Source organism: Sphaeramia orbicularis, chromosome 1 (assembly GCF_902148855.1).
Source record: "Sphaeramia orbicularis chromosome 1, fSphaOr1.1, whole genome shotgun sequence".
NCBI lineage: Eukaryota > Metazoa > Chordata > Actinopteri > Kurtiformes > Apogonidae > Sphaeramia > Sphaeramia orbicularis.
The window spans coordinates 22,771,178-22,798,655 of NC_043957.1; the positions used below are offsets into that span (position 1 = coordinate 22,771,178).

Below are 27,478 nucleotides of genomic sequence, written 5' to 3' on the forward strand. Positions count from 1 at the left end.
CTTGAAATAAGATTTTCAAGATTTATTGTCTAAAAATAAGTTCTTTAAAAATAAGTTCTTTAGGTGTTTATGTCTTATTTTAAGTTTGAGATATTTTGCCTAGAAATGAGAAAAATACACTTGATAAGATTTTGATTTTTGTGAGTGAGGTTTATATTGACAGGAGTTAAACCATTGAATTTCCACCACTGCATTGTTTTAGATAAATATAAAATTCTTAATTTTAGTAATTTTGTGAATTTTAAAAATCCATGTCTGATATTTAAAGTCTTGCGTGGACTCGCCCCTCCTCCCTTGACAGATTTTATCAAATCCCGCACTGTCTGTGGGATGGTCACCAGGGCCACAGCTCGAGGAGACTGTGAGGTGCCACGCAGGCGCACTACTATTGGACAAACTACACTTTCAGTCACTGGAACTGAATATTGGAACAGTTTACCACTTAACATAAAAGACTCAGTCATATGCCCCCTTCAAATCACAACTTAAACATTGGATGAAGGAAAATCAAGCATGTAACCATCAGTAGATTGTCCTCACTGTGTTGTTCTGTGTTTTTATGATGTTTTGCCTTTTTGTCAGCTGTCTGTCCTGTCACCTGCCTAGGGACTACGGATGGAAATTAGCACTGCTGCTATAATCTGGCATATTTACAGCTGTAATTGTCGCAGATGTTCATTAATATGCACTGTCCCTAATAAATAAATAAAAGCTCATATACATACATTAGACTCTGAATATGTCACTATGTATAAATAACTTAGAATGTGCTTTATCTGAGTTTCTGTGTATAACCTGCAGGTGAATCCACAGCTGTTCAGCAGTAGAGAGAAGGAGCAGATGCATGAGCTCATTGACACTATGTTGGCCTACAACCTCTCGTACAGACAAGATCGAACGCCTGAAGGACAGTACACATACGTCCTGGAGCCGTGAGTACACACACACACACACACACACACACACACACACACACACACACACACACACACACACAACATCACCATCACTCATGGGTCCATAGCATATGGACTCATGAAGGGCAGACGTGTGTGTTTGGGGTGTTGAAGGTCACCGCTCGTGTCCACACTGTGGTTCTCTGAATGCTGGCTTAGAGAGTAATCCCCTTAACTCATGATGTGTGTGTGATGGTGGGGCAGAGTAGGAAGGTGTACAGGTGGGTGGATAAACACACCAAAGGATGGACATCGAGCATCGGCCGCAAAAATTAGACGAATGTTCAAAGAAAAGGCGAGGAGTGAACAGAGCTGAGCACCTTTAGACCATCTTCCACCACAGTTCAACCTCCTGGAGTTTTTTTTGTTCGGCTTAATTTTTCAATTCCTCTGAGGAGTGTTTTAAGAATGGGATAGCCGTTGGCGTTGTTTTTTCCCAATCGAAGCCATGCGGGGTCAGGTGGAGGAGGACCAGCCCCAGCATGAGGGCTCCTTCCTGCAGGCTCGCTGTGACCAGGTGCTGTTCACCAACGACTGGGGCCTGCCTCTAGTGGTGGCTCTGCTGCTGCTCCTGCTGGTCTACACTTTCCTCTACCTGCCCTCTCTGGCCCACCACAACACCACCGAGTGATACGGCACCAATCCAGACTTTAAACGGGACAGATAGGCGGATATAAACGCAGCAGATGCAATTGGGGTTTTGGATTTTTCTCACTGGGTTTCTTCAAGATGTTTTTAATCAGTTGGATTCAGTCACTCATGATAATCTATGGTGAGAGAAAGAAAGTGGAAAAGATGGGGACGTCTCACTTGATTCATAACAAGTCACAGTTCATTCACACTTCAGTCCTGTCATCCTGAACATCTGGCCCTGGTCTGTTGTAGAATGTTCTCGCTCCTCTGTCAATATCTGAAGGTGCAGTCACGTCAGTATTTGCAACTATTTACTCTCCAAACATCCTGATAGGAATGTAAGTATCAGGGCACTGTTACAAAAAAAATGGTGTGAATCATGTTCCAGAATTAGAATCAGAATACTTAATTAATCCCAGAGGGTAATTATTGTTATTATTATTGTTTTTAATACGTCTTTTCTCATGGATTAGTAAAGGTTGAGCTGTGAGTCGCAGCTGTTGGTCATGTTTAAAGTACTTACAGGTAACTGCTTTGAGTTCAGCTGTTAATGCATTTGTAATAAAGCAGCACAGATTCTACAATTTATATTTTCATATTCAAGAAAAATTCAGGTTGTAATAGAAAAGGATATTGAATGTAATCAAACTGAGACCTTGTCAGTAAGAATAGAATGGACTCGGTAGTGATACGCTGGTAAATTTACAGTTCTGGAAACAAGGAAGAGATCGGTTGATTTACTATTTGTACGTATGTGTTTGAGAAAAACATAGAGTTCTAATAGTTTTGAGTAATTTTGATTAGTTTTAATTTTATTGAATTTTTCATGCTCTTGATTTAGTCATTTATACACACGTAAAACTTTCTATTTTTACTCTGTGGAAGTGACTAGATTTGTTTTTGTTTTTGTATAGTTTGCGTTTTGTCCGGTATTATGAGGAAGTCTGGTTGTCGGAGGTCCCATGTTGTTGAAAGCTGTTTTAATTGCGTAAACCATGAAGGTTTAACACTATGTAACCTGCAGAAGGAGTTGGTAATTAATACCTGAAGCTAAATCAGTACTCAAAATGGTTGAAAACAAAGCTGATTCACATTCACACAGATTTCTTTTGTTTTAGTTAGTTTGTTTTTATGTTCATTTCAGTCAGAAATTAAAGTTTTCTCTGTTAACTATTCTAACCCTCGTAAAATGACATTTTTTTTGGTTTATTTTAGAAACGGCTGATAACATTTGTGAACCCACCAAATATGAGATGGATGTTTTGGACTATTTGAGCTTATTAGTGACGTCCGTTCACATGTTATCATTCAAAATGTGTCGTAAGGAGCTGTTTTTTCATTACTGGATCACGAAAAGGTCTGAACAGGTCTTAAGAGAATTTATTTACAGAAACTGACAACTGGCAAAGTCAAAATATTTTAAAAATCCAGGGTTAGTGTTTGCATTATTCAGGCCTTAAATAATGCAAAGATCCTATTCATTCTTAAACAACACAAATGTCAGATCAAGCGTCAAGGGACAACTGGCAGATGCTCCTGAATATAGGGCAGAAATCCATGCACTTCTGAGATAAAATATGAAACATGTTAAAGCTTTTATTTACATTCTTATTTCATTTCGAAAACCTTCGAAAGCCAACATGTTTTGACCTTTAGTGTTCTTCATCAGGCCTACAAATAGACTGAGTTGGCTGTGTTTTCACATTTCCTTTCCATGTTTAACATTTGTTCTCTGAAAGAATTCTTCTGTTTTGTCAATACAAGACTTGTTTTAATTTAGGCATAGAAAAAAATTAATGTTTTTTTTTTGTGTACGTATTCTGGTTTTCAGCTGTTTGTCTTGGCGTGTGACCATCTACTGTATGTTATATTTTGTCACATTCAGGTTTTCATGAAATGCTCTTAAATTCTTTTGCAGAGCAGTAGTTTTTGCATAAACACTGGACGGTAAACGCAAAAAGAAATGGATGTTGTATTGTAATATTAACATATGTATCCTCACTAATGAGTAAGTAGACAGATGAGTTTGTGTGGATTTTAAGTGCTTAGTCCTAACATGGTAGGTGTTGAACCTCAGAATAAACAGATCATAGTCACACACTGTTCTATTTTTAGACATTTTATATAGGCAGCAGTGGGTGAAAGCGTTTTCCGTTAAGATAGCGTGTGTGATGAGTTACTGATGGAGCGGTAAGAGGATTAAGGGTTTAGAGGGTGACAGATTCAGGGTTTTATTCATATGAACTGTGGCACCACTAGGGGAAGCTTTTTGTTATGTTCTTTGCGGCCAAACAGGGTTCACCTCTGTGGCAGCCGCAGGATATCATGAGTCTTTATTAGTGTCTGTCTGTTAGGGGTGTAAGAAAATATAGGTTCCACGATATATCATGATATTTTATTTCATGATACTGTATTGATATTAAAAAGCACTGTATTGATATTTTTAGGTATTTATTCAAATGCTGACATTGATAACACTGTTTTGGTAAATAATGGTTATTTTAAGCATCCTAAAAGCACTGTTTACTGTCTGAAAGAGGCAGACGTTAGTTCCTTTGTTGGATCACACAAAAATAATGTTATGATGTTGGATGATTCAGGGATTGGACATCATGCATTCTAATAGACTAATAGAATATGAACATTTGTCTGAAAAACATTTTATTTTTTTGTGTGTGGGTTTTTTTTTTTGTACTGGTAAAGCCAGATGTTAAAACTTTATTTATCTGTTAAAAAAAAAAAAGTTTTTAAAGGAAAGTTTTGTGACAGTGGTTCCCAACCTTTTTTGGCTCGTGGCCCCATTTTAACATCACAAATTTCTGCTGACCCCAGACATTCAAAACGGAAACTTTTTTTTTTTTTGTGCTAAAATTAATTTGTTTTTGATCATTTAATAGTTTACTGTACTATGTTGCAAATAAATGTTAATTTTAGATGACATTTAGTTTATATAATGTATATTATTATGGACAGAGGCAGAAAAGCCAGGTGGAGATTACTGCACAAAGTGAGAATTTTATTTTCCTTGGTCAGGATATGTACAGTCAGTCCAGCTTGGATTTACAAGGCTGACAATTAATACTGAACAAACAAGAACTCAAACTATGAATTATGAAAGAGCTGCAGCATCTGAAACCGACCACAATGAACATTTGAAAGATAAACAGTACCACAGTGCTTCAGTTTCAGCTTCACAGTTTGTCATGTCTTTTATGGATTGTGATTGTCTCTCTCAACTTACCATTTATTCTTTATTAGTAAGTTTTTATTTTTATTTTAATCAATTACTAGAAATTTCAAGTGACCCCCATTTGAATGCCAGGTGACCCCAAGGTTGAAAAACAATGCCTTAGATCCTGTTCTGATCAAATAAAAATTGTAGTATTTATGCATATTTCTGGTGTAATTCAATTTTTCCCGGAAATCTTTTTAAAAAAGAAAAAAAAAAACAAACAAAATATATCACCTCGATAACAGTATCGTGATCCTAGTATTGTGATCTGTATCATGTTGCCAGATTCTTGCCAATACACACGCCTACTGTTTGTAGATTTTTATTTGAAGGTGTTTACTCGGTGTGTGTTTCTGTGTGTGTTTTTCTGTGTGTGTATGTAGACGTGTTGAGGAGCTGGTGAAGTTTCCAGGCCTGCCTCCACGCCGTCAGCTCACGTATCAGGCCAAACAGACCATCAGCAGAGAGATGGAGCAGGAGAAGATGAGGAGAGCCGAGCAGCTGCTGATGCAACGAAACCCCGTAGTGGTGAGATTACAGTTTTACCCAGCATGCCGTGGGTTAGATGTACAGAGCAGGTCACTGTGTTCATAACCTACCATGAGTTTATGATCTTCTGTGTGTCTCTGTGAAGCAGAAAGAAAAAGAAAGTGCTGCATCAAAACCAACCAGGAACCATCAACAGAGACTGGAGAATATTGTCAAACAGACCACAGTGGAAACGAGGGTGAGACACTGTTGACAACGGCGTATTATTGAAGAAAAAATATTTCTTGAAGTTGTCATTGAAGGTTTCTAGCCCTCTGGACACAATGTTGGATGAAAACACAGTAGTCACTAAATCGGGGCTGAAACAAATCTATTTTTAAGTATGCAAAGATTTATTGAGACAACAGATCGCACTTCCAGAGCCTACTTAAATCTGTCTGCCAAGTACAGAAGTGCGATGGGTTTTAAACATTTTAAAAACAGCACTTGGCCAATAACATGAAAGGTCAAGTGTTACATCAGTGGCTGGTTTTACTTTTCACCTTTGCGTACATTATCTTTTGTTTTACAGCAGGGGTGTCAAACTCACTTTAGTTCAGGGCCCACATTCAGCTAAATTTGATCTGCAGTGGGCCGAACCAGTAAAATAATAACATAATAATATATAAATAATGTCAACTCCAAACTTTTCTCTATATTTTACAGTGAAAAAACTAAAATTAAACAATGAAAATGTTTACATCTACAAACTGCCCTTTCAAACAATGTGAATAACTTGAACAAACTGAAAGAATAAGTGTAAATTTAACAATATTCAGCCTCAGTTTATCATTTCCACATGTTCATTATAACGTACAGATCACAGTGGATCTACAAATACACAAAACATTTAGTATCAGGCAGAATGTTGTTAAAATTGCACTTATTTTTCTTAAGACATTTTAGGTTCTTCACATTTGTTCATTTTTTGTGAAATTATACTTTGTTTTAGTGTAAATACATGAAAATATTTACTTTAACAAAGAGAAAAATTTGGAGTTGTGAGTATTTATAGATTATTATGATAGTATTTTACTGGTCTGACCCACTGGAGATTGAATTGGTCTGCAACCTGAAAAAAAAAGATTATTAATTTCTTAATATCTATTTTTGCATTTCACAAATTCATCCCAAGGGCCAGACTGGACCCTTTGGCGGGCCGGATTTGGCCCCCGGGCGGCATGTTTGACACCTGTGTTTTACAGAAAAGGTATTGATCCCCATGGGTAGTGTGTTAAAATAAGAACTGTAGCTGCTTCAGGAGAGCATTATTCAGTTTTCAGTGGAGAACAGAGAAACACTTCCAACATTCTAGAGTGGTCTCCTGCCAGGGTTATACACAGTTACAGTAGCAATGAACGTTACCAGTATGAATTCAGCATAAAACGATGCACTGATCAGCAGGTGTGAATGTAGCTTTATTTTATTTATTTATTTATTTTATTTTTTTGCAAAGTTTCATCCCTAGTGGGCTTTTTTCTCCAGGTCCACGTTGTCTTGATAGCGCCCTCGACTCGAAATCATTTCCGGTCCCATAGATACCATTTTTGTGACAATGTGATTAACAGCTAAGCTTTATAGTTTACACATAAGCGTGGCAGTGATGGACGATGTGTGCTGATGTTTAATTACTGTACATTTATCTGCGATGTTGATGGTTTCTTTACACAGTCTGTGTACATGTCATCCATGTCTCAAAACAGTGGCTGCATCAAGCAAGACTAGAGTTTCAATTCTGCAGGGACCTTAAAACAATAAAACTTTTGGTCCGTACAAAAAAGAAATGATGTATGGTCCGATCAGGGAAGTAAACAACACTGGCCATGCATTCAAATGGAAGGTGTGAACAGACATATTTGGACCATCATCTATTTGTGAATGGAAATCCTCAGACTTTTATTAAAGCTGTGTATGACTTTCATCACTCATTTTTCTTCAAATTTGTAAAATCCGAGTGATAGCCTCCTTATCATTAATCCATAAGTCTTTCCATGGTCACGCACCTAAATCACTTTCTTCATGGTGAACAACTCCGAAGTGTACTCCATCACAAGCCGTCTGTTTGTTTACATACCAAATGGAAACCAAACCGTCACTTGGGCCTTTTCAGAATTCCACGCAGCTGCAGCAGCAAGAGGCAGTGAAGCCGTTTCCGTGTTTGTTGCTGCAGCGGCCATACTGTGGCTGCGTGGAATTCCCATTCCCACAATGCACTTTGCAACAAATTTTCCAAAAAGGTCCGAGTGACATATCAGTTTGGAATGTAAACAAACAGGCTGCTTGTGATGGAGTACACTCCTAAGTTGTTCACCATGAGGGAAGTGATTTAGGTGTGAGCACGGAAAGACTAATGGATTAGTGCAGGGGTCAGCAACCCTGGTCCTAGAGAGCCACTATCCTGCATATTTTAGATGTTTCCTTCTTCCAACACACCTAATGGTCGTTACCGGGCTTCTGCAGAGCTTGATGATAGGCTTATCATTTGAATCAGGTGTGTTGGAAGAGGGATACATCTAAAACATGCAGGATAGTGGCTCTCTAGGACCAGGGTTGCTGATCCCTGGATTAGTGATAAGGAGGCTATCGCTCTGGTTTCACAAATTTGAAGAAAAATTTGTGATGAAAGTCATACGCAGCTTTAATGTCAGATGTGACCAGGGCCTGAGTGGTGATGGCAGACTCTCACTGCCCATGTTGACCTTCCCACTGCTCTGTGTGAGTAAATACCTGGAGGCGGTGCCAGACAGGAGCAGCCAATGAATGAACGTGGCTATTTCCCTCCAGAGCTCCAATGGTAGACTAATAAAATAAAATAAAAAATGGCTGTGGTGAACCTCTAGAGGGCAGAAATGAGGATAATGAGAAGCCATGGGGTTAGAGTCCCTGATGATCAAAGTGGGAAATCAGGCTAATGAGAAGTGGTTTGTGTGTGATTGTTCGCTTACAATGACCTTGTTTTCAGGACAGACTTTTACAAAAGGTCCTGATTAATTTCATTGTCTTTGCTGTTCTGTGTCCTGCAGCCGGAGGTGGACTTCTTTGGTCGAGCCGTTGCCCCTAAACCACAGAGACCACAGCCGTCCTCAGACTCAGGTACTGAACACACTTTGAGCCAGAACACATTAGTGTGGCTCCATTTATCTAAGCGCTGTTGGAACAGAAGCTGCTGCCTCCAGACACATCAGCTCCAAACACACCACAGGTGGAAACTGATGTGTGTTATGTAACACGTCTAATTTAGAATCCTGTGGCAGACTGTCAACAACACTGCCACCTGCAGTTTCCCAACACAATATCACATACCAATAAAACAAAGGAGTTTCATCCTCCTTTTTACTATTAAGAATGATGTTAATATGTTATTTACAGAAATTTAACATAATGTGTTATTTCTATCTGTAATTTATTGTGAAGGTAAACATTTTTTTCAAACTGATTCAGTGCAGTTAATGTTGACTGAATTGCATTTTAAAGCACAGCTCTCAGTAGTGATGGAAGTGGAGCCATTAAAACCACGTAGCCTTTTAAAGGATCTATCTGAGGAATTGATGTCCATCAGGGTAATGGAGCTGCAGCCGTTTGTAGGTCAGAGTAGGACATTCACTGACATCCTCTGACTAAACCAAGCACAGTTCTACATCCGTGTTCCTGATCAATACTTGCACTTGTTTTATTTTATTTGTGCTTATGAATTCAAATGATTTTTTATATCCTGTACTTTTTGTCCCCTTTAGAAGACACAAATGGAGGATTATATGGAACAAAGGTTCTTGACGAGGCATAAATCATTCATGTGGATCCACACAGGGTTAGGTTTACAGATGCTTACTGAACAGACATAAGCATCTGCATTTGACTGGTCTGAACTTTCTATGGAGGCTTTGAATTCAACAGAGGAAATATTTATAGTCTTGAGCAGAATAGGGATTTAGCAGTGTTTGCATTTGTCCCAAATAGTAAGAGTCAGTCACATAGACTTTTATGAGTGCATGTGACAACACGACCTAGAAGACCTGTCTGTGTGTTTTACATCTGCTGTCTGAGGACAATTTGAGGTTCACAGTGACAGTAACTGATGTGGATGACGTGAGTGTTTGAGAGTATTAAGGGTTGTGTGTGAACATGTTAGTGTGTATTGAATCATGCATGTATTTTGTGTTAGTTTTTTCTGTTGTATCAAACTCCTACAAACCATGATGTCTTACGCAGAGTCCACATCTTGTTCATGGATGATTTTTTAAAACTCAACTTCTGTTCTGCCCTGAGTTTGATATTTGACCTTGAACATCTGTCAGTTAAATTCCACATGGAGACTGACACAGATGGGCAGCACTTACCTGTCATTCAAAGTGTCCACACACTTAATTACCCACAACTTCAAGCCTGAAACAGGTGAATCTTCCATGTAGTCATGGCCTAGATGGTTGGAGAGTCGGATTGTGACCGAAGGGTTGCCGGTTCGATTCCCTGGAGTTGTTGGCTAATGTGCCCTTGAGCAAGGCACTTAACCCCCCCCCCCATATACTCCCCGGGTACCTGACATGGCGACCCCACTGCTTCTAGCCTGCAGTGTGTGTAATGCATGATCTAGTGATGGGTTAAAGGCAGAAGACACGTTTCTGTGTGTGGTGCATGTTTATGTGTGTGACAAACTACTACTGACAAACTAAAGATTCTGTTCTATTCTAAAAGTTGCTATGAATGTTTGAAATTAGCAGGGCTGAACCAAAATATTTTGATTGGTTGAACACTTGTTTTTGGTGCTTTGTATGTTCAGACATTGGCTTTTTCTAGCTATTGCGACTAGCAACAAGATAGTTATGCAGACGTTGAGACTACACAGTTCCTCTCATGCAAAGTCAGAGGGCGTCCGGTTACACACAACCAACCTATCTTTAAGATGGGGGGGTCCTTTCAACTCCTTTAACTCAGTGTTAAGGCATTACTGATCTACACTCTGGATCATTAGCATTACTGTGGCTAGGCTAGCAGGTGTCGTCAAGTCTGTTTTTTGCAGTTCTTTAGAGTTTGTCAGCATCAAGTGCTCATGTCATTGACTATAATCTGCAGAACTCTGGGTGAAGTGAGCGGATTCTGGTGTAAAGACATAAAACATGTTTCGATCGTGTTCAGCTACAGATGCTGGTATTGCTTTGAGTCTGGTCCCAGCTGGAGAAGTCCCAGTTATGGAAAGTAATGAAACTGTCACGCTTATTTTGCCACATTATGTTCCTCTGTGTTTATCTTTACTGTTCATTTTATAATGTGTTATTTACATGTGCTTTGGGTTGTACAAACAGTGAAACCCTGAGTTAGTGCACTGCCAGACTGGGATGAATATGAGCCTATGAGTGAATATAATGTAAAAGTTTTCTTACTCTCTTCATGGACTTTGCACCATGTGAAAAAAGTGTTAGTTTTAGTAGCATTTTTGTTAAGAATAACTTATTTACCGCTCAAACATAAACATCAAATATTTGCTGTCAGCTGTTGGTGAATTCCTGGAGCCCTAAAAGGCATTTGGCCCAGACCTTCTAGAATGAATATCCCTATAACAAGTGGTGCCAGACACAACAAACCCCGCCCCTCGCACGTAATGTAGCTCATTTTAGCATGGATCTAGCTGATGTCATCATGTCTATGCATGTGCTGATGTCAGCGTATCAATTGCCTCTATGTATGTGCCAATTTTTAAGTAAACTGAAGCAAAATTTATGTTTTTATAGACGTTTGAAATTTCCCCCATTATAAGTAAATGAGAGAAAAAAATTAAGATTAAAAAAAAAAATTCCTGAAAATGTTTAAGTTTGACCTACTGTTCCCAAAATTTAATCAGATCTATTCTGGGTCACTGGAAATATATAAACCCAATTTGCTATGAATTCAATTTATAGTTTTTGCTGCTAGATTTTTTAAAAAGAAACAAACCGAACCAAAAATAGTTCCCCTTGCCTCCCCTTCGGGGGGCGGGGTGAAAATGTACATGATGAAGATGGTGAAATGTGACCAAAACAACATGAAACATTCAAGACATGAAATTTAACATGAAGCTTATTTTGCTGGTTCCTAAATGAAGTGAACAGTGAAGAAACAGATTGTCAGAACACGACAAAACTAACTAGAAGCACTCGGAGAGCGCAGACCTCCGCCAAGGCTGATTAGTGGCCCCCCCCGTGGGCCACCCCACCCCCGATCACCACCAAAATGTAATCATTTCTTCCTTATCCCATTTCCAACAAACCCTGAAAATTTCATCCAAATCTGTCCATAACTTTTTGAGTTATGTTGCACACTAACGATCAGTGGCCCCCCCCGTGGGCCCCCCCACCCCTGATCACCACCAATATTTAATCATTTCTTCCTTATCCCATTTCCAACAAACCCTGAAAATTTCATCCAAATCTGTCCATAACTTTTTGAGTTATGTTGCACACTAACGGACAGACAAACAAACAAACAGACAGACAGACAAACAAACAAACAAACCCTGGCAAAAACATAACCTCCTTGGCGGAGGTAAAAAATAGGACCAATGGCCCTGTAGCTTACCGGCCAAATTAAAAGCTTTGGGAAATGTATCCAGATGCCATTTATTATCACCCAGCTATGTGTATTATTATATTATAATATTACAGAAATAGCCCATGTTTTGGTCATATTCCAATCAGATCTGTAAAAAATTCAAATCCCAACTTGATATCATTGATACTTTCTGATTTATTGGATCAATCCACTTCCTATCTGTTATAATGGGGACACTTTTCAAAGTCGCACCAAATCCAGAATCAGATCCAGATCGACATAATTTCAATACTTGTGTTGACATTATCATACAGAAGCTGTATACCAAGTTTGAAGTCAATCAGAACTATAGTTTTGGAGAAGAAGACGATTGAAACTTTTTCCCCATAAGAGCCCATGTTAAATTTTCCGTAAGTTCCCAGATCCAGAAGAAGATCCTGATCAGCATGTGGACATTATGTTTTGGTCAACTCCCCATCAGGGCTGGACTGTAGAAATTTACACTGGATATCATTTATATTTACTGAGTTATTGCATCGATCCACTTCCTATCTCTTATAATGGGGAAATTTTTCAAAGTCGCACCCAATCCAGAATCAGATCTGGATCCAAATAATTTCCCTAACTTTTGTTGATATCATCATAAAGAAGCTGTATACCAAGTTTGAAGTTAATTGGAATTGTAAGCTAAAAATGGCTCATATGGTCAAAAAAATTAATGTTATATGTAACTTTTGGTTTTAATGGATTGACTTTTTTAGCTGCATGAACTGAAGACAACCCATGACTCAAAAATGCTCTCTCTGCTAAAAATACAGTGATGACTAAAATCATTAGAACACCTGACAGATCTGAAAATATTAGCCTTTTTTGCCTTTAAAACATGATCTTATTACCTCTGCCAAGGAACAGCGGAGGTTATGTTTTCATCGGGGTTTGTCTGTCTGTCTGTCTGTTAGCAAGATAACTCAAAAAACTATGGATGGATTTGGATGAAATTTTCAGGAAATTTTGATCCAGGCACAAGGAGCAAATGATTAAATTTTGGTGGTGATCAGGGGGAGGGGGGCGGATTTTTTGTTTCTTCGTCTGTCTGTTAACAAGATAACTCAAAATTTATGAATGGATTTGGATGAAATTTGATTTGGGGAACTGATCTGTCTTGGCGGGGGTCTGCACTCTCCGTGTGCTTTTCTAGTTTTATAATGTTGACCAAACATGCAGATGGTTGGTCTGAGCACAACAAATATCAAATAAAGTGAGTGAGCTCTATTGTTTTTATCCACTTTTAACTTTAAAAAATTCATTAAAAAAATGTAAACTTTGTCCTACTTTTCCCGAAAATGTAATGACATCTTTTCCGGCTCTTTAGCAATCTATAAACCCAATTTAGCGTAAATTCAACCAAGAGTTTTGCTGCTAGAGTGTTAACAAACAAACAGAACCAAAAACAATAGCCCTTGCCTCTCCTTCTGGGGGCGTGGAAATAAAAACCCCACACAAAACCAACATGGGCTGCAATGGGGGCCTTTTGCAATTTTAGCAGCAACTTCACCACTAGATGTCACTAAATATGACACATTGAACTCTTAATCCTAAAAAAAACCAAAACAAAACATTTGTAACCAGGTAACTGATTAAATTAGAGGGGGTTTTGGAGTAAAAATGTGCATTATTTCTCTGTCCATAGGTGAGAAATGCGCAGTTCTGTCAATGGGGACGGCGGTGGGCAACAGTGACGTGTGGTTCCGGTTCAACGAAGGCATGTCCAACGCCGTCAGACGAAATGTCTACATCAGAGAGCTACTGTAACACCCAAAACACATACAGACACACCTCATTTTCAGCTGCTTGTTTTCCCTGTTTTCTATGTAAAAGCATCTCAGTGAATCCGTGTGATAAATTCAAAACAGTCTTTATTTTGATTGACAGTGTAAAGAGCCAATAAAAACGTGTTGTTGAACATTTCTCAGCAGTCCATCAAAACAAATCTCTAGAAAGCTACTCAGTGCTGCAGAACACACACACACACACTGGGGTCTTTACATAAAGCAAGTGCATTCAAGGGTCTCCGATACATAAATAAGAAGAGCTAGAATGAAGGTGTGATAGTGCAGGATTCTTTAGTAGAGATGCATCTGTGGTTGTGTGTGTGTGTGTGTGTGTGTATGTGTGTGTGTGTGGTGGTTGTGTGTGTGATCATTAGAGGATCACACACTTGCCCTTCTCCACCCATGGGTTGGCTCTCATCAGCTCAGGGTTCAGGAAAGGATCTTCACAAACACAACCTTCGATCCACTTCACCAGCCTCAAAACACAGAAAAACAGCGTTAGTGTAAATGAGACAGATGTGTTCGTCCGCTCGTGTGTGGACGTGAAAGTCGCGAACACTCACTCAGTAACGGTGATGGACGATTTCTCTCTGTTGATCGCCAGCTGATATTGAAGACTCTCTACTTCTCTCCTCATCTGTGGGACGTCTAACTCCTCCATGATGCTGAACAGGAAACAAAAGTTATTACTACAGATGACAATAAATGAGCAAGGCAGCATGAATTCAAACAATATAAAAGCAGATGGAAAATTTATAGTTATTATAAATGTCACCGTGATTATTTCTCTGCAGTTTAAAGGCAGAATTTTTTTTCCTAAATTAAAGTTAAACAAATCAGTTATCTACAGTTTGAAATTGTTCCGAAAAGACACGAAAACACCAAAATAATGTCAAAAATGTGCAAGATGAAGACAGTGAAATGTGACCAAAACGACGTGAAACTTAACATGAAGTAAATAAAAATGAAGAAACAGTTTTAACTAAAAACAGCTCATATGGTAAAAAAAAATGTAATGTTATAGGTAACTTTTGCTTTTAATCGACTGGCTTTTTTTTTGGCTGCATGAACTGAAGACAAACCATGACTCAAAAATACCTGACAGATCTGAAAAGATTGACCTCAAAAACATGATTTTATTTCATAATGTTGATGAAACACGCAGATGGTCGGTCTGAGCACAACAAATATCAGATGAAGTGAGTGAGTTCTACTGTTTTTATCCATTTTTAACTTTAATATTTCCCTAATGAGCAGGATATTCCCTTTACATGCAACGGAATCACGTGGAATTTGGATTCTTCTGTGAATGAACATTATTGTGTGACACTGGCAGTAAAATAGACTGCTTGTTTTTTTTGTTGGAAAATGACCTAAATCTCCTTATGATGGTTCTTTTCTGTGGTTTATAGAGCATAATGAAGACTTTGTAGATATTTCATTTGCTTACTAGGCATTTTAATGGCCATTAAAAAAACCAACCAAAAAAAAAAAAAACAAAACAGGAAGTGTTCTAATAGTTTTGTCCACCACTGTACACGCCATATCTGACTCTGGAAACACAAATCATATTTACAAGAAGCAAACAGGTTACATTTTAGAATGTCTGTTGAGCAAGAATTTCTCAATTTCTGCAGTTTTTTTCCACTGTTTTCAGAAAGCAAAACAAAGCATTCACTAAATCCTTTCAATGTTTTGCTGAGCCCTTAGAGTTCCCTTAAAAGTCTTGAATTTACAGATCTGCATCTAATACCTTAAAAAAGTCTTTGAAAGGTATTAAATTTGATATGGTAGGGTTTTTTTATTTATTTTTTATTGACATTCGGTATCAGACATTCACATGCAGTATATCACATGTACATATTGCATACATTTGTTGTCTGCTCTAAATGCCAGAATAATATTTTTGTTCTATGTAAAATAACCAAATAAAAGAGAAAAAAAACTATGAACAAGTAGGGTGTGATCTTTTCCATTAAGCACAATCACTAATTTGAGAAAACAAAATCAGGTCTATAAGGTGCGACAGTTGACCCAGTTTTCCCAGTATGAAGCAAATTTCTCCAATTTGTGATTAACAAATGCTGTTATCTTTTCCCTTTTATAAATGTTCATTGTGATTTCCATCCATCCGTTTAAAGCTGGACTCTCCTGTGACAGCCATTTCCTGGTAATAGTCTTTTTACAGGCCACCAGTGAAATATTTATGATATGATAGGTTTTAAGTCATGTTACCATAAACTTGTTGGCTGTGTTGTGTTTAATGTGTCTGGGAAATGTCCAAACTGCAAAGAAAGTAACATTAGTCTACTCAGTTCCACCCATTCCAACCTGATAATTTGTACTGTAATTATCGCTAACTTTACAGCCGCTGGTGAGAAATGATCACAGAACATTCATGCTAACACACGTGCAGCTGTTAGTCGCCTGAGAAAGCTGACTTTGGGAACTTTAAGGGATGACTCTCAAGTGAAAACTAAGCATGAGGAAGTACAAATGTAATAACACCTGGTTAGAGAAAAGATCATTCTCCACCAGGCTGTGAAATTGGTATTAAATTCTGTTCTAAGTAGCAGTGCTTAAAAATGTCTCAAAAAGACTGAAATTTAACTTGTAGAAACCTGTGGGAACCCTATTTAGACAAACGCAGCTTTCAGAAAAATCATTGCAAATCATTTACATTTCAGTGTAAATGAACTAAAACAACAAAACATTGGAAAATTTCCTACAGATTTAGCTGAGAATGTAAACAAAATAAAGACAAAACAAAAAATAATAATAATAATAATAATCACAAAAATGAGTTATACTTGTTGCCCAGTTTCCTTCAATATTAATGACTCAACATGAAAGAATAAAATAACTTTGCACAATATGGGACTTCTAATGCATAATGGTTTTCTCAGGTCATTTGTTCATTCTACCTCCTTTAACTTATATAAATCAAACTAAACTAAAATAATCACAACTGGTACATGGTCATTTCAGTTAACAGAAACTACAATAAGAAGTGAAAACATGATTTTTATTCAAATGACGTTGAGGTGGAATGAAAACCCAGAATGAACCTGGACTAGGACATGATGAGATGAATCTGTTCTGAAATCAGTCTATTATTCTGCTGTGTTTTTAGAAATGCAATGTTGGGAGTAACACGTAACAAAAGTAATGCATTACAGTAACAGATTATTTTTTGCTGTAATGCAGTAGTGTAAGACATTACTAATCAATTTTCAGTAAAGTTTTACTCGGTACATGTTCAATAACGCTTGCATTACAACACGCTTTTCGCTTTCATTATTGGACACACTCATTAATCCAGGTGTGTCTAATTAATCAGTAGTCATAACTAGAAGCAGCAGACACACCTGGATTAAGTAGTGTGTCCAATAATGAAAGACAGGAAATAAAAGAGCCAGCTGACATTCAGGAAGTAGTGGGGCTGTGCATAGAGCCCACTGATCCAAAACCAAAATAATTACGAATAGAAATTATGTTTTAATGATTCAGTATATATTTCATTTTAATTAAAACACCAGACACTTTTCCTAATAAAAATCCTGTTCAAATAAAATGCAGGATATAATATGTGAGAGGGCATATCTTGACTGACCTGATCATGTGACCACATGTGTTACTACGCTTCAACCTGCCTGGACAGTCACAGTTAGAAAACCGGACCGAACAGAGAATGGAAAGAATTCTTCACCCGCCTGGCCCCGCTAAGACATCTCCAAGAGAAAAATGTCTCCGTTTTGAATGTCTGGGGTTGCCAGAAATTTGTGATGTTAAAATGAGGTCACGAGCCAAAAAAGGTTGGAAACCACTGCCTTAAGGAATCAAAAATGCATCAGTGAAGTTCTGTTTCCTGTTGGTGTTCAGCCAATGGGTGAAGACGGCAGAAGACAGTCCACAGTCCACATGGACGTATGCTCAGTACTAACCCTCACCCTGCTTTACAGAAGCTAGTTAGCATGATCCCTGTGAGCAGCAAAGACAAGGTAAGCTAATGTTTCTGTTTGTTTATTCCTCTTTTTTGTTTTGACCTTAACCCTTTCATTCATGAATTATGAGAACCTTAATCAATATTTTTATTCCTCTTTAGGCATGGAAAAAAACAAAACAATGTGATTGACATTTTTTTATGAACCTATTTTTCACAGTTGCAAAAATGTCCACTCAGCTGGACACCATGTGTGTAACTTTTGAAGCAAAGAAACATGTATTTAAAGTGTGAAAACTATGGAATAAAACTATTTTTAATGCTGCTAATCTGATGTTTTCTCACATTTTAACATACTCTAATACTAGTTATTATTCACTTCATGGAGATAATATCCAAAAAGAAAAAAAAAAAAAAAACTAAAAAAAGACCCTGTAAATTACAGTCTAATAATTAGCAATTGATTTACACTTAAACATATTACTGCAGATCAGGTTAATCAAGAACAGCAAAGTTACAGGAATGATATGAATTGCAGTGTATGGGATGATGCACACGCGTCCACTGTGTTGGCTGATATGGAACTAAAACAACAAAACCCATGAATATATAAGAGAATAACTGTAGAATAACTGTCCACTGTAGTGACCACTATGCATGAAAGGGTTAATTTAATAATAGTTTAGTGAGTGTGAGTGTGGGTGTGATGATCACCACATGTGCAATTCATCATGGGTGTTGGTATGGGTGTTGCAAGGTTATATATACTGTACCTGCCGTGTGAGGACAGCCCCAAACAATTTTCTGACCATGACACACAGAGTAAATTAAATTAGTCGGCATTTTCAGTGTTTTTTATGTTCAGCAGCCTATTTTGTTAATTCATAGAGTATAGAGTACAACGAGTGTGACCTATAATGAACACTTGGACTTGATATTTGTCAATAAATGGATTGGCATATCCAAAGACAAAGAAAACCATCCGGACATTCATTCATGCACACGTCAAAAAATACAACAGGTTGAACCCTTCCACACCACAGTAGTAGCTAAAGGTAAAGCCACTGCAGTTTCTATGACTAGTTAAAATTCTTCATCAATTGTTGATCTATCTACTGCACACACGCCATTCATTACGAGAGTCTGTATGTAACTCAAAAGTAATACAGGAGTCATGTGACGCATTACAATTCTGAGAGTAATATTGTAAGGTAAGGAATTACTTTTAAATAATAGTAGCAAGTAATCTGTAATGAATTACAGTATGGAAGTAACTTGCACAACACTAGAAATGTAATGTAAGGTACAAATATAGGGCTTGTACTTCACTACGCTGAAGTGTTTTTAAGTCATAGTCACAATTAATCATGATAAATGGGTCTTTCTGCAGTTGTCATCACGTTTAAAGCTGAAGAATCTAGAGGTCAGAAGGTAAGAGGAATATGTGCCTTCCTTCTGCAGCTCTGCATCCAAATACAAAAACTAAATATAGATGAACTGATGCTGCAAAAAGAGCAAAATCACATGTTCGTAGGAGCTGTAATGCTGCTTCTGTGTGGAGCCCAGAGACTTAACGGTGATAAACTCCTGCTGTCACTCAGATTCAACACCATCCAAGTCTGAAAACACCGACGATCAGACAGAATCTACCATCACAGCCTGGTCACAGTCATTACATAATCATCATAGTCATGGAAAACAGTTGGTGAAAGTAACAGAAATAACATACTTTATCAGCGTCTCCATATCGTTAATCACTGTTTGAGTGTCATCTTCTCATTGTACCACATTCTTCTGCTATGGTTCAGTTTCATTGTGGTTTATTTTGTTTTTTTTTCTTTGGTAATATATCAGAAATGGGCTTTGTATATTTAAAGACCTAGTGTCACTGATAAATAAAAAAAAAAAATTAAGTCCAAAATGCTGGTTCACTTTAGTTTCCAAGAGTCTCAATAATGCTCAGAATTTACAAGATACAGAAATACTGAGAATTAATGACAGAATGGGATTTACTCCAAAGGAAAGTTTGAGTCAGAGTGACCAGATCTACTTCAAAACACTTCTGCACATTCAAATACATTCACTTTACAGGTTCTTTACACTGGAACATTTACAAATCTATTGTATGAATGGACATAAACTAATATATGTGTAATAACATTTTATCAAAAACATCAGCTAAACATCCCTGTTGTTCATTTCTTTTCTAATTCATCTTATTAAAGTATGTAAGATTTAACACATTTACTTTCGGAGGCAAATAATTTCTAAAAAAAAAAAAAAAAAAAAACAAAAAAAAAAAAAGTAGTAGTCAAGATTAATAAAGGAAAAGTTCAACAACAATTCCAGTGCAAGTTTAGAAGCATTGCGTTGACTTGAGTATATTATTTTCTTGATATTTTAAAACAGACTTAAATTCCCTCAAAGTAAGAAGTTCTGACAGTTCCAGGTCCTTGTGGAAATGACTCCATGAAGAAGAGGAAGCAAATTGAAAAGGTGTTTCACCAAACACTGTTCTAGTTTTAGTAAAACATATACTCTTATTAATTCTAACAGTTTCACATTTTGACCCAGGACTGTATCTTGGAAACTAAAGCCAACCTGGACTTTTGACTTTAAATTTTTCTTTATTAGTGACTCAAACTTAGTAAAGCTTCACTACTTTTATTCTATTTTATTGTGTTTGCACATTTTGTCTTGGTCATATTTTTGTGAATATGTCAATAGTGGCTTTTCCATTGATCCTCAAATTGCGCGAATATAACTTGCACATAAAAATTTACCAAATGGAAAAACAACAATTTTGCGAGTCTTCTATAATGGTTCTTACTCTAAAAGCTCTGGTATCCACTGTGGTATACCTCAAGGCAGCTGTCTTGGCCCACTCCTTTTCTCTGTTTATACGAATGACTTACTTTATTCATTAAACAAATCGTCAGTTGTCATGTATGCTGATGACTCTACGATGTATTATTCTAATCATAATGCGAATGAAATATCAAATGTACTGGAATAGGAGTTAGCCGCTGTTCTTAAATGGGTCAGAAATAACAATATGATTCTAAATGTCTCCAAAACAAGATCTATACTCACTGGAAGTAAACAGCATCTACATAATAATTCTCAATGATGCTGAAAATGGAAAGCTCCAAATTAGAGTAAGTTGAACAAATGAGACTTTTGGGGGTCCCAGTGGATCGCCATCTTTCATGATCACCTCATATAGACCATGTAATCAGGAAAATGGTCAGAAGGTGCTCCTACTTGATCACTCCAGCGATTATAAAACAGATACTTCAGTCCCTTGTGTTCTCACGTCTCGAATATTGTTCCACTATATGGTCCGCTGCAAATACAGCTGATATAGCAAAGCTTCAGGTAGTCCAAAACAAGGCTGCCCGCCTAGTGCTGAAATGTCCTTACTCTACTAGAGTTAAGGAAATGCAATGTACATTATCTTGGCCTACGCTTCAAAATGAATTACAATATAACCTATTAGTATTCTTAAAGAAAATAATTCTGACTAGTAAACCAATTTCAATGTTTGAAAATTTCAGATATGTAAATCAAACACACATTCTACTCAGTGTGCTTGTACTGCTGATTTGATCCATCAGCCTAGAACTAAGGCTACGTTCAAACAGCAGGTCTTAATGCACAATTTGGATTTTTGGATGAAATCTGATTTTGTTGTGTGCTCGTTCATATTACACATTAAGTGCGACTTCTGTCAGTTTTGAGTACGAACAAAATGCGACCCTGAAGTGACCCACATGCACAAAAGAGGTCCTGACGTAATACGTGACCACGCAGGCACGCACTACATTTACAGAAGTAAATATGTTTTTCCTGCCACTTCTCCTCCTGGGACGCAGAATTGTGATGTTTGTCACATTTCAGTGACGTAAGGGTTGGATAAATGCGATCTGGCCGTTCAGACTTAAGTCACATTGCTAAATATCAGAAACGTATCGGACTTAGGACCACATATGAAAGTGGCCTGGGTCAGATTTGAAAAAATGGGATTTGTGCTGTTCAAACCGTCTTTAACAGGTCGGATACAGGTCACATATGGGCAAAAACATCAGATTTGGGCCACATTTGCCTGAAGTCTGAACGTAGCCTAATTCACTACAAAAGTCTGTTTTATTCAAGTTGTTGCAACTGTGGAATAATTTGCCAAAAAGGCTGAGGGACTCATCCGATTTACATGTATTGTGAAAAGAACACTAAAACCTATGGTGTACTACATGTGAAAGTCATACCAGCCAGCATGTCCATGTGGGCCCCAGAAGGGTCATAATTGAGCTGCATATACGGGTCCCATTTGGGTTTGTCTGCAGTTTCCATGGTGGTCCCACATCAGAATCAGAGATCTGAAAATCTTATATTATTTATTCTTCACACTATTTATCCCACGATATTTATCTTTCATGTTATTTGCACTACTTAAATTCTACGTTTGCAGTTGTAGTTTGCAATACTTTTAATTTTTTAATGTAAATAACTGTGCCTATTACTGATACTAGTTGTTGTTTTACTGATATTTGTTGTCTGTCTGTAAATTCTTGCTCTGAACCTGAGAGCTGTACCTTAGTTTCATTGTACTTGGTACAATGACAATAAAGAGATTCAGATCTCTGATTCTGATTCTGATTCTGATTCTGATGTGGGCATACACATGTAGGGCCACCATGGAAACAGCAGACAAACCCAAATGGGACCCTTATATGCAGCCCAAATGTAACCGTGCTGGGGCCCACCTGGACATGCTGGCTGGCTACTGCATTGTCACTGCATTTATTGTGAATGATGTATAAATTTTTGATGTATTTTTAACCGGGACCCCAGGAAGACTAGCAACCACTAGGGTGGAAGCTAATGGGGATCCCCAATAAACAATGAATAAAGCTGATAAAATTACAAGAAAATGTAACACAAGTGCCAGTGAACGCATCACTGGATTTATTTGATATAGTAATTCCTGATTATGTGGGCCCCACCCTAATCCAGAGCCGGAAGAGACCGCTCAGAATGACTATGGATCAGTTTGGTCCTCTCTACTGGAAACTCTCCCCCCTCTTCCTCTTCCTCCTCCTCTTCCTCCTCCTCCTCCTCCTCGTTTTAATGGATCTATGTAGGTCGGCCGCCTGGTGCCTGTTTCCTCCACCATCATCCATTCATCCATCCATCCGTCCATCCTGCGGCTGTAGCCAGCTGTTCCGTTAAAGGCCTTCATCATTTAATTATACCCTCCTCCTCCTCCTCCAGTTTGCCTCGGTGACACCAGCCTCATGTCTCCATCACTCAGCAGGACAGACGGATGGACATGGATGGACAGACAGGCGAACACTGCTTTATTATTATTATTATTATTATTATTATTATTATTATCATCACTTTATACTGAATTAAGTCGCTGTGGAAAAACACACCAGCCTGTAAGAGGAAGAGGAGGATGCTGTGCGCGTAAAACATACAAACATGAGTTGATACGTACATGTACCGCGGCTGTTTATGGACAAAAACGCACAAAACCACCGCGGCGTGTAAACGCATCTTACCGTCAGGCCTACCGGAGGGAACCGGGGGTCGAGTGTGTGCAGATCCGGCGGATGGAGGCTGTACTCTGCGCTCAGGTCGGTGCGGATTCCCGGCAGAAGGGTCCAGTAGCAGCAGCAGCAGCAGCAGCAGGAGGAGGAGGAGGAAGAGGAGGCTGTTTGTGTCGGCGGAATAGGGCACTCCCCTGCGCTCCGCTCAGGCGGTGACTGGATGTGGGATGCGCAGGGCGGAGAAAACCAACCCGCCGCCGGATGCTGCTGCTTTGACTGTCAAACGAGGAGCAGAGCCTGAGACGCACCTGTATGGAAATCCGCAAAGAGTCTGAACCAGAGCAGGAAACACACAAATGAGGACGCGCAAAGGCCCCGGTTATTTTTACAGTCAGATGAGGGGGGGGTGGGGGATGGTTCTCCAGAGACACTAGAGGAGAACAAGAACTTAGATCAGGGATGTCAAGTTCATTTTAGTTCAGGGACCACATACAACCAACACTGTAAGACCGGAAGTCAAATATACTAAAAAAAAAAAAAAAAAAAAAAAAAAAAATATATATATATATATATATATATATATATATATATATATATATATATATGTGTATATATATATATATATATATATATATATATATATATATATATATATATATATATATATATATATATATATATATATATATATATATATATATATAGAGAGAGAGAGAGAGAGCACTTAAAAGTATAAGTTTGATGATATTACTAGAAAATATTAATTATAGTCAACTAATTTATAGATATAGTCAAATGTGGCAATAAATTTAAGCTAAATGGATTTAAATTAGTATATTTTAGTTTTGACCACACCTCTTTTTCCTTAGACTACGTAAATTGCCAACTGCGCATGCGTGTCTGGACTAAATAGACATGTCGGTCTCTGAGTTTGATGACATTACTTGAAAATATTAAGTACAGTCAACTCATTTGTAGATATGGTCGAATGTGGGAATACGTTTAAGTTAAATGGATTTAAATTAATAAGTTTTAGTTTTGACCAGATCTCTTTTTCCTTAGACTACGTAAATCGCCAACTGCGCATGCGTGTGTGGACTATGTTGACACGCCAGTCTCAGTGCTTCCGGTCAGAGTAGCTGCTATAGTCCTCTTTTTCTTCTCCTTTCATTCTATACATGATTATAAGTAAGCACTTATAAAACATTGTTTATTGCTGATATTTTTCATATGTACATTTAATATGTAGAGAATATGCTATTTTTGTAACAAATGTGCTGTTCTAAATAAATAAATAAATAAAAAAAAGTAGCTGTTATAGAGGGTATGCAATACGTCACTTCCCCCCAGGCCACGCCCCTCTAAGTCAGACTGAGTGGCAAAAACCAACCTGCTCAACATGACAGAGTATTGCAGTAAACACAGCCAGACCGGGAAAATGTGAAATATGAAATTAAATTAAGGACAATTGGACTGGACATGGATCTGTATGAACTACCAAAGAACATGAGGTTCATGAACACTGACATGGACAGAAATGGAGTATCCTGACATCCAGGGTGGAGGGGATCATCACTATTTTTACTTGAAATAAACAAATATACATGGTTTCATCATTACAGACAAGCAGGGTCCAAAACTAGGGCCCAAAACCACACTGATCCAAAGTCCATTTGCAGTAGACTGTGTACTGACTCCAGTGAATATATGCATGATCTACTGGTACTGAGGAGATTTACGTCTAGTTCATATCAAGCACTTTAAATAAATGTTGGCGCTGGTAATGGCGACAGGCAGCAGCAGTTGTTGAAACTGCTGGCTGTAGAACAAATTGCCCCTCGGGGATAATAAAGTTTAGCTTGACCTTATACAACACAGATATTACTGCTTTGTACAAGCAAGGTACGACTTTATTCTGGTAAATTATGATATTTTTCCCACCCACTTTTAAATTACGACATTATTCTTGCAATATTATGGCTTTATTGTCAGAATATGACGACTTTAATCTCATAAACAAATGACATTTTTGTTAAATTATGAGGGTTTTTTTGTAACTACGACTTTATTCTCATAACATTGTGATTCTTTTTGTATTCGACTTTATTATCACAAAATTACGGGTTTTATATCGATATTTTATGACTTTATATTCATAGGGACAAGTGTTTTTATTTTCTTCTGTGGCCCTAATACTCCGTCGTAGCTTTATTCTCCAGTTCCCCCGTATTTGAAAAACTAGGTTAGCCTCAGTTTAAGTTAGTTCACTATTCATGTAGGAGCACAAGGTTCAGAATCACAAAATGAAGACAAAAACCATGAAAGATCTGATCATGAAACCAAGAGCTTTACTAACAAGTAACATTAGCCAAAACAATATGTCATCTAAGGTATAATTTTACCCAAAAATACAGCAAAAAATTAATGTTACCTAACACCAAACGGGATCCACAAATCTAGGTTTGGTTTCCTCGATTTGTAGATTTCTCTTGTGGACTTTTCTTTTCTTTGTCTTTCGGTGTCTGTAAAACAATAGCTCCGACTGCTTTTCAAACCTGTTCATACAATCAATCGCACAACAGCTCTTCCCCATTTTTATTAATTATTGTTCTTAAGTTTGGACGGGATTGAAGCCAGCGCTGCCACTCATCTCCCTCTTTGTGCCACTCAGTGGGTGGAACTGTGATGAATTCCGCTAGCAGTGACGTCACGTGCATACCTTCTATAGGAGTTTTGTTTTGATGCTTATCATACAACATACAAATCAAAAAGTTCTAAGCGACTGTTGGCTATCGATAATTGTTCATTTTAACCATGAGAAGAGTGTTTTCTTTTGTTGTCCACTTGTTCTACAGACATTTTCTCTTAGCTAGGTGTCCACTACCTGACTTGCTACTTTTCTCAGTGTTGGAGACTGTAAGCCCACATAACTTTTTAAAGTACATTTAACTTAAAATCTTAGTTAAATGTACTTAAAAAGGTTATTAATCATTACATAATTTTTTAAGGCGACCACTTTTCTCAATTTTTTAAAGTAAACTCAACTTACTGTGGTTTACAGTGAATATGACCTCAAGCAGTAAAATACTAACAATGGAAAAACAAATTACATTATGAAAATGTTTACGTCAGACTTTCTTTAACAAATGTGAATAACACAAACTATCTGATATTTGAGAAAAATAAGTGCACCTTTAAAAATATTGTACCTCAACGTATCACAACTGACAGGTCACAGTGGAGCTATCCACAAAACATTTGTAACAATATATATTAAGGCATAATATTGTTAAAATTGCACTTAATTCTCTGAACACATTTCATATTCATAATTGGTCATTATTCACATTTTTGTGAAAGGATAGTTTGTAAATGTAAATGTTTTTTCAATGTATTTTGATTTTTTGGCACTAAAACAAAGAGACATTTGGAGTTTTAATTATTTGTAGGTTAATATAAGGGTATTTTACTGGTCCGACCCACTTTAGATCAAATTGGTCTGTGTGAAGAACCTGAACTAAAATGATTTAAACCCTTGTTAAGAGAGTTGCGGAAAAAATTATTAGACCACCCCTGTTTTCTTCAATTTCTAGTTCATTTTAATGCCTGGTACAACTAAAGGTACATTTGTTTGGACAAATATAATAACAACAAAAATAGCTCATAAGAGTTTAATTTCAGAGCTGATATCTAGTCATTTTCCACTTTTTCTTGATAATAACCAAAATCACTTCGGTTCTTACATCAATAGCTATGGCATTGTACTGCCAAAAACAGTGCTTTTAGGCATTCTATGTTTTCTATCTGTTTTAGTCACATGATACACAGAGGACTTAGTACTTGTTTGCATGAACATTGTTTTTGATGGTCTATGAATTTTTTCCGTGACTGTATTTTGGGTGTAATTTTTGGATTTCACAGATTCATCCGATGGGCCTGATTGGACCCTATGGTGGGTCAGTTTTGGCCCACAGGCCGTATGTTTAATACCACTGACTTAGATGTGCAGGATACACAGAAACCTACAGATTTTATAACCGTTTTGTATTTGTAAACCTATCATTACATGTTGGTCAGTTTATTATTTTTTATTTGCAGCTTTGCTTCTACTCCACAGGCATCTCAGAGGAAAATATTGTACTTGTTTCACCGACGGCATTTCTATTTGACTTTGTCATAAACTTAAGGATAAAGTGTTTCCTTTACAGGATGACTAATAATCCCTCTCAGATTTGTTGCAAAGTGCAATTCCACAAAGCTAAAAATGGGGCAGTTTTTTC

General features: G+C 37.5%; 2 protein-coding genes across 4 annotated transcripts in view; one reads left to right on the top strand and one right to left on the bottom strand.

The window, feature by feature from the left end:
- chtf18 (CTF18, chromosome transmission fidelity factor 18 homolog (S. cerevisiae)) overlaps window positions 1–13,834 on the top strand; it is a 27,130-nt gene extending 13,296 nt beyond the window's left edge. The window contains exons 18-22 of one of the 3 annotated variants that reach the window (XM_030130506.1): window positions 802–932; window positions 5,205–5,349; window positions 5,453–5,548; window positions 8,373–8,442; window positions 13,562–13,834. In XM_030130506.1, the coding sequence (XP_029986366.1) occupies window positions 802–932; window positions 5,205–5,349; window positions 5,453–5,548; window positions 8,373–8,442; window positions 13,562–13,683 (564 nt within the window). In that variant the 3' untranslated portion in view covers window positions 13,684–13,834. The remainder of the gene's footprint in view (window positions 1–801; window positions 933–5,204; window positions 5,350–5,452; window positions 5,549–8,372; window positions 8,443–13,561) is intronic. The other 2 variants (XM_030130573.1, XM_030130643.1) reach the window with 2 other exon arrangements.
- Window positions 13,771–23,571, bottom strand: gng13a (guanine nucleotide binding protein (G protein), gamma 13a). The gene is made up of 3 exons (XM_030131267.1): window positions 23,211–23,571; window positions 14,267–14,368; window positions 13,771–14,179 (listed from the first exon to the last, which is right to left on the bottom strand). The coding sequence occupies exons 2-3, from the start codon at window positions 14,362–14,364 to the stop codon at window positions 14,074–14,076; spliced, it is 204 nt and encodes a 67-aa protein (XP_029987127.1). The 5' UTR covers window positions 14,365–14,368; window positions 23,211–23,571; the 3' UTR covers window positions 13,771–14,073.
- Between the last annotated feature and the right edge of the window lie 3,907 nt (window positions 23,572–27,478).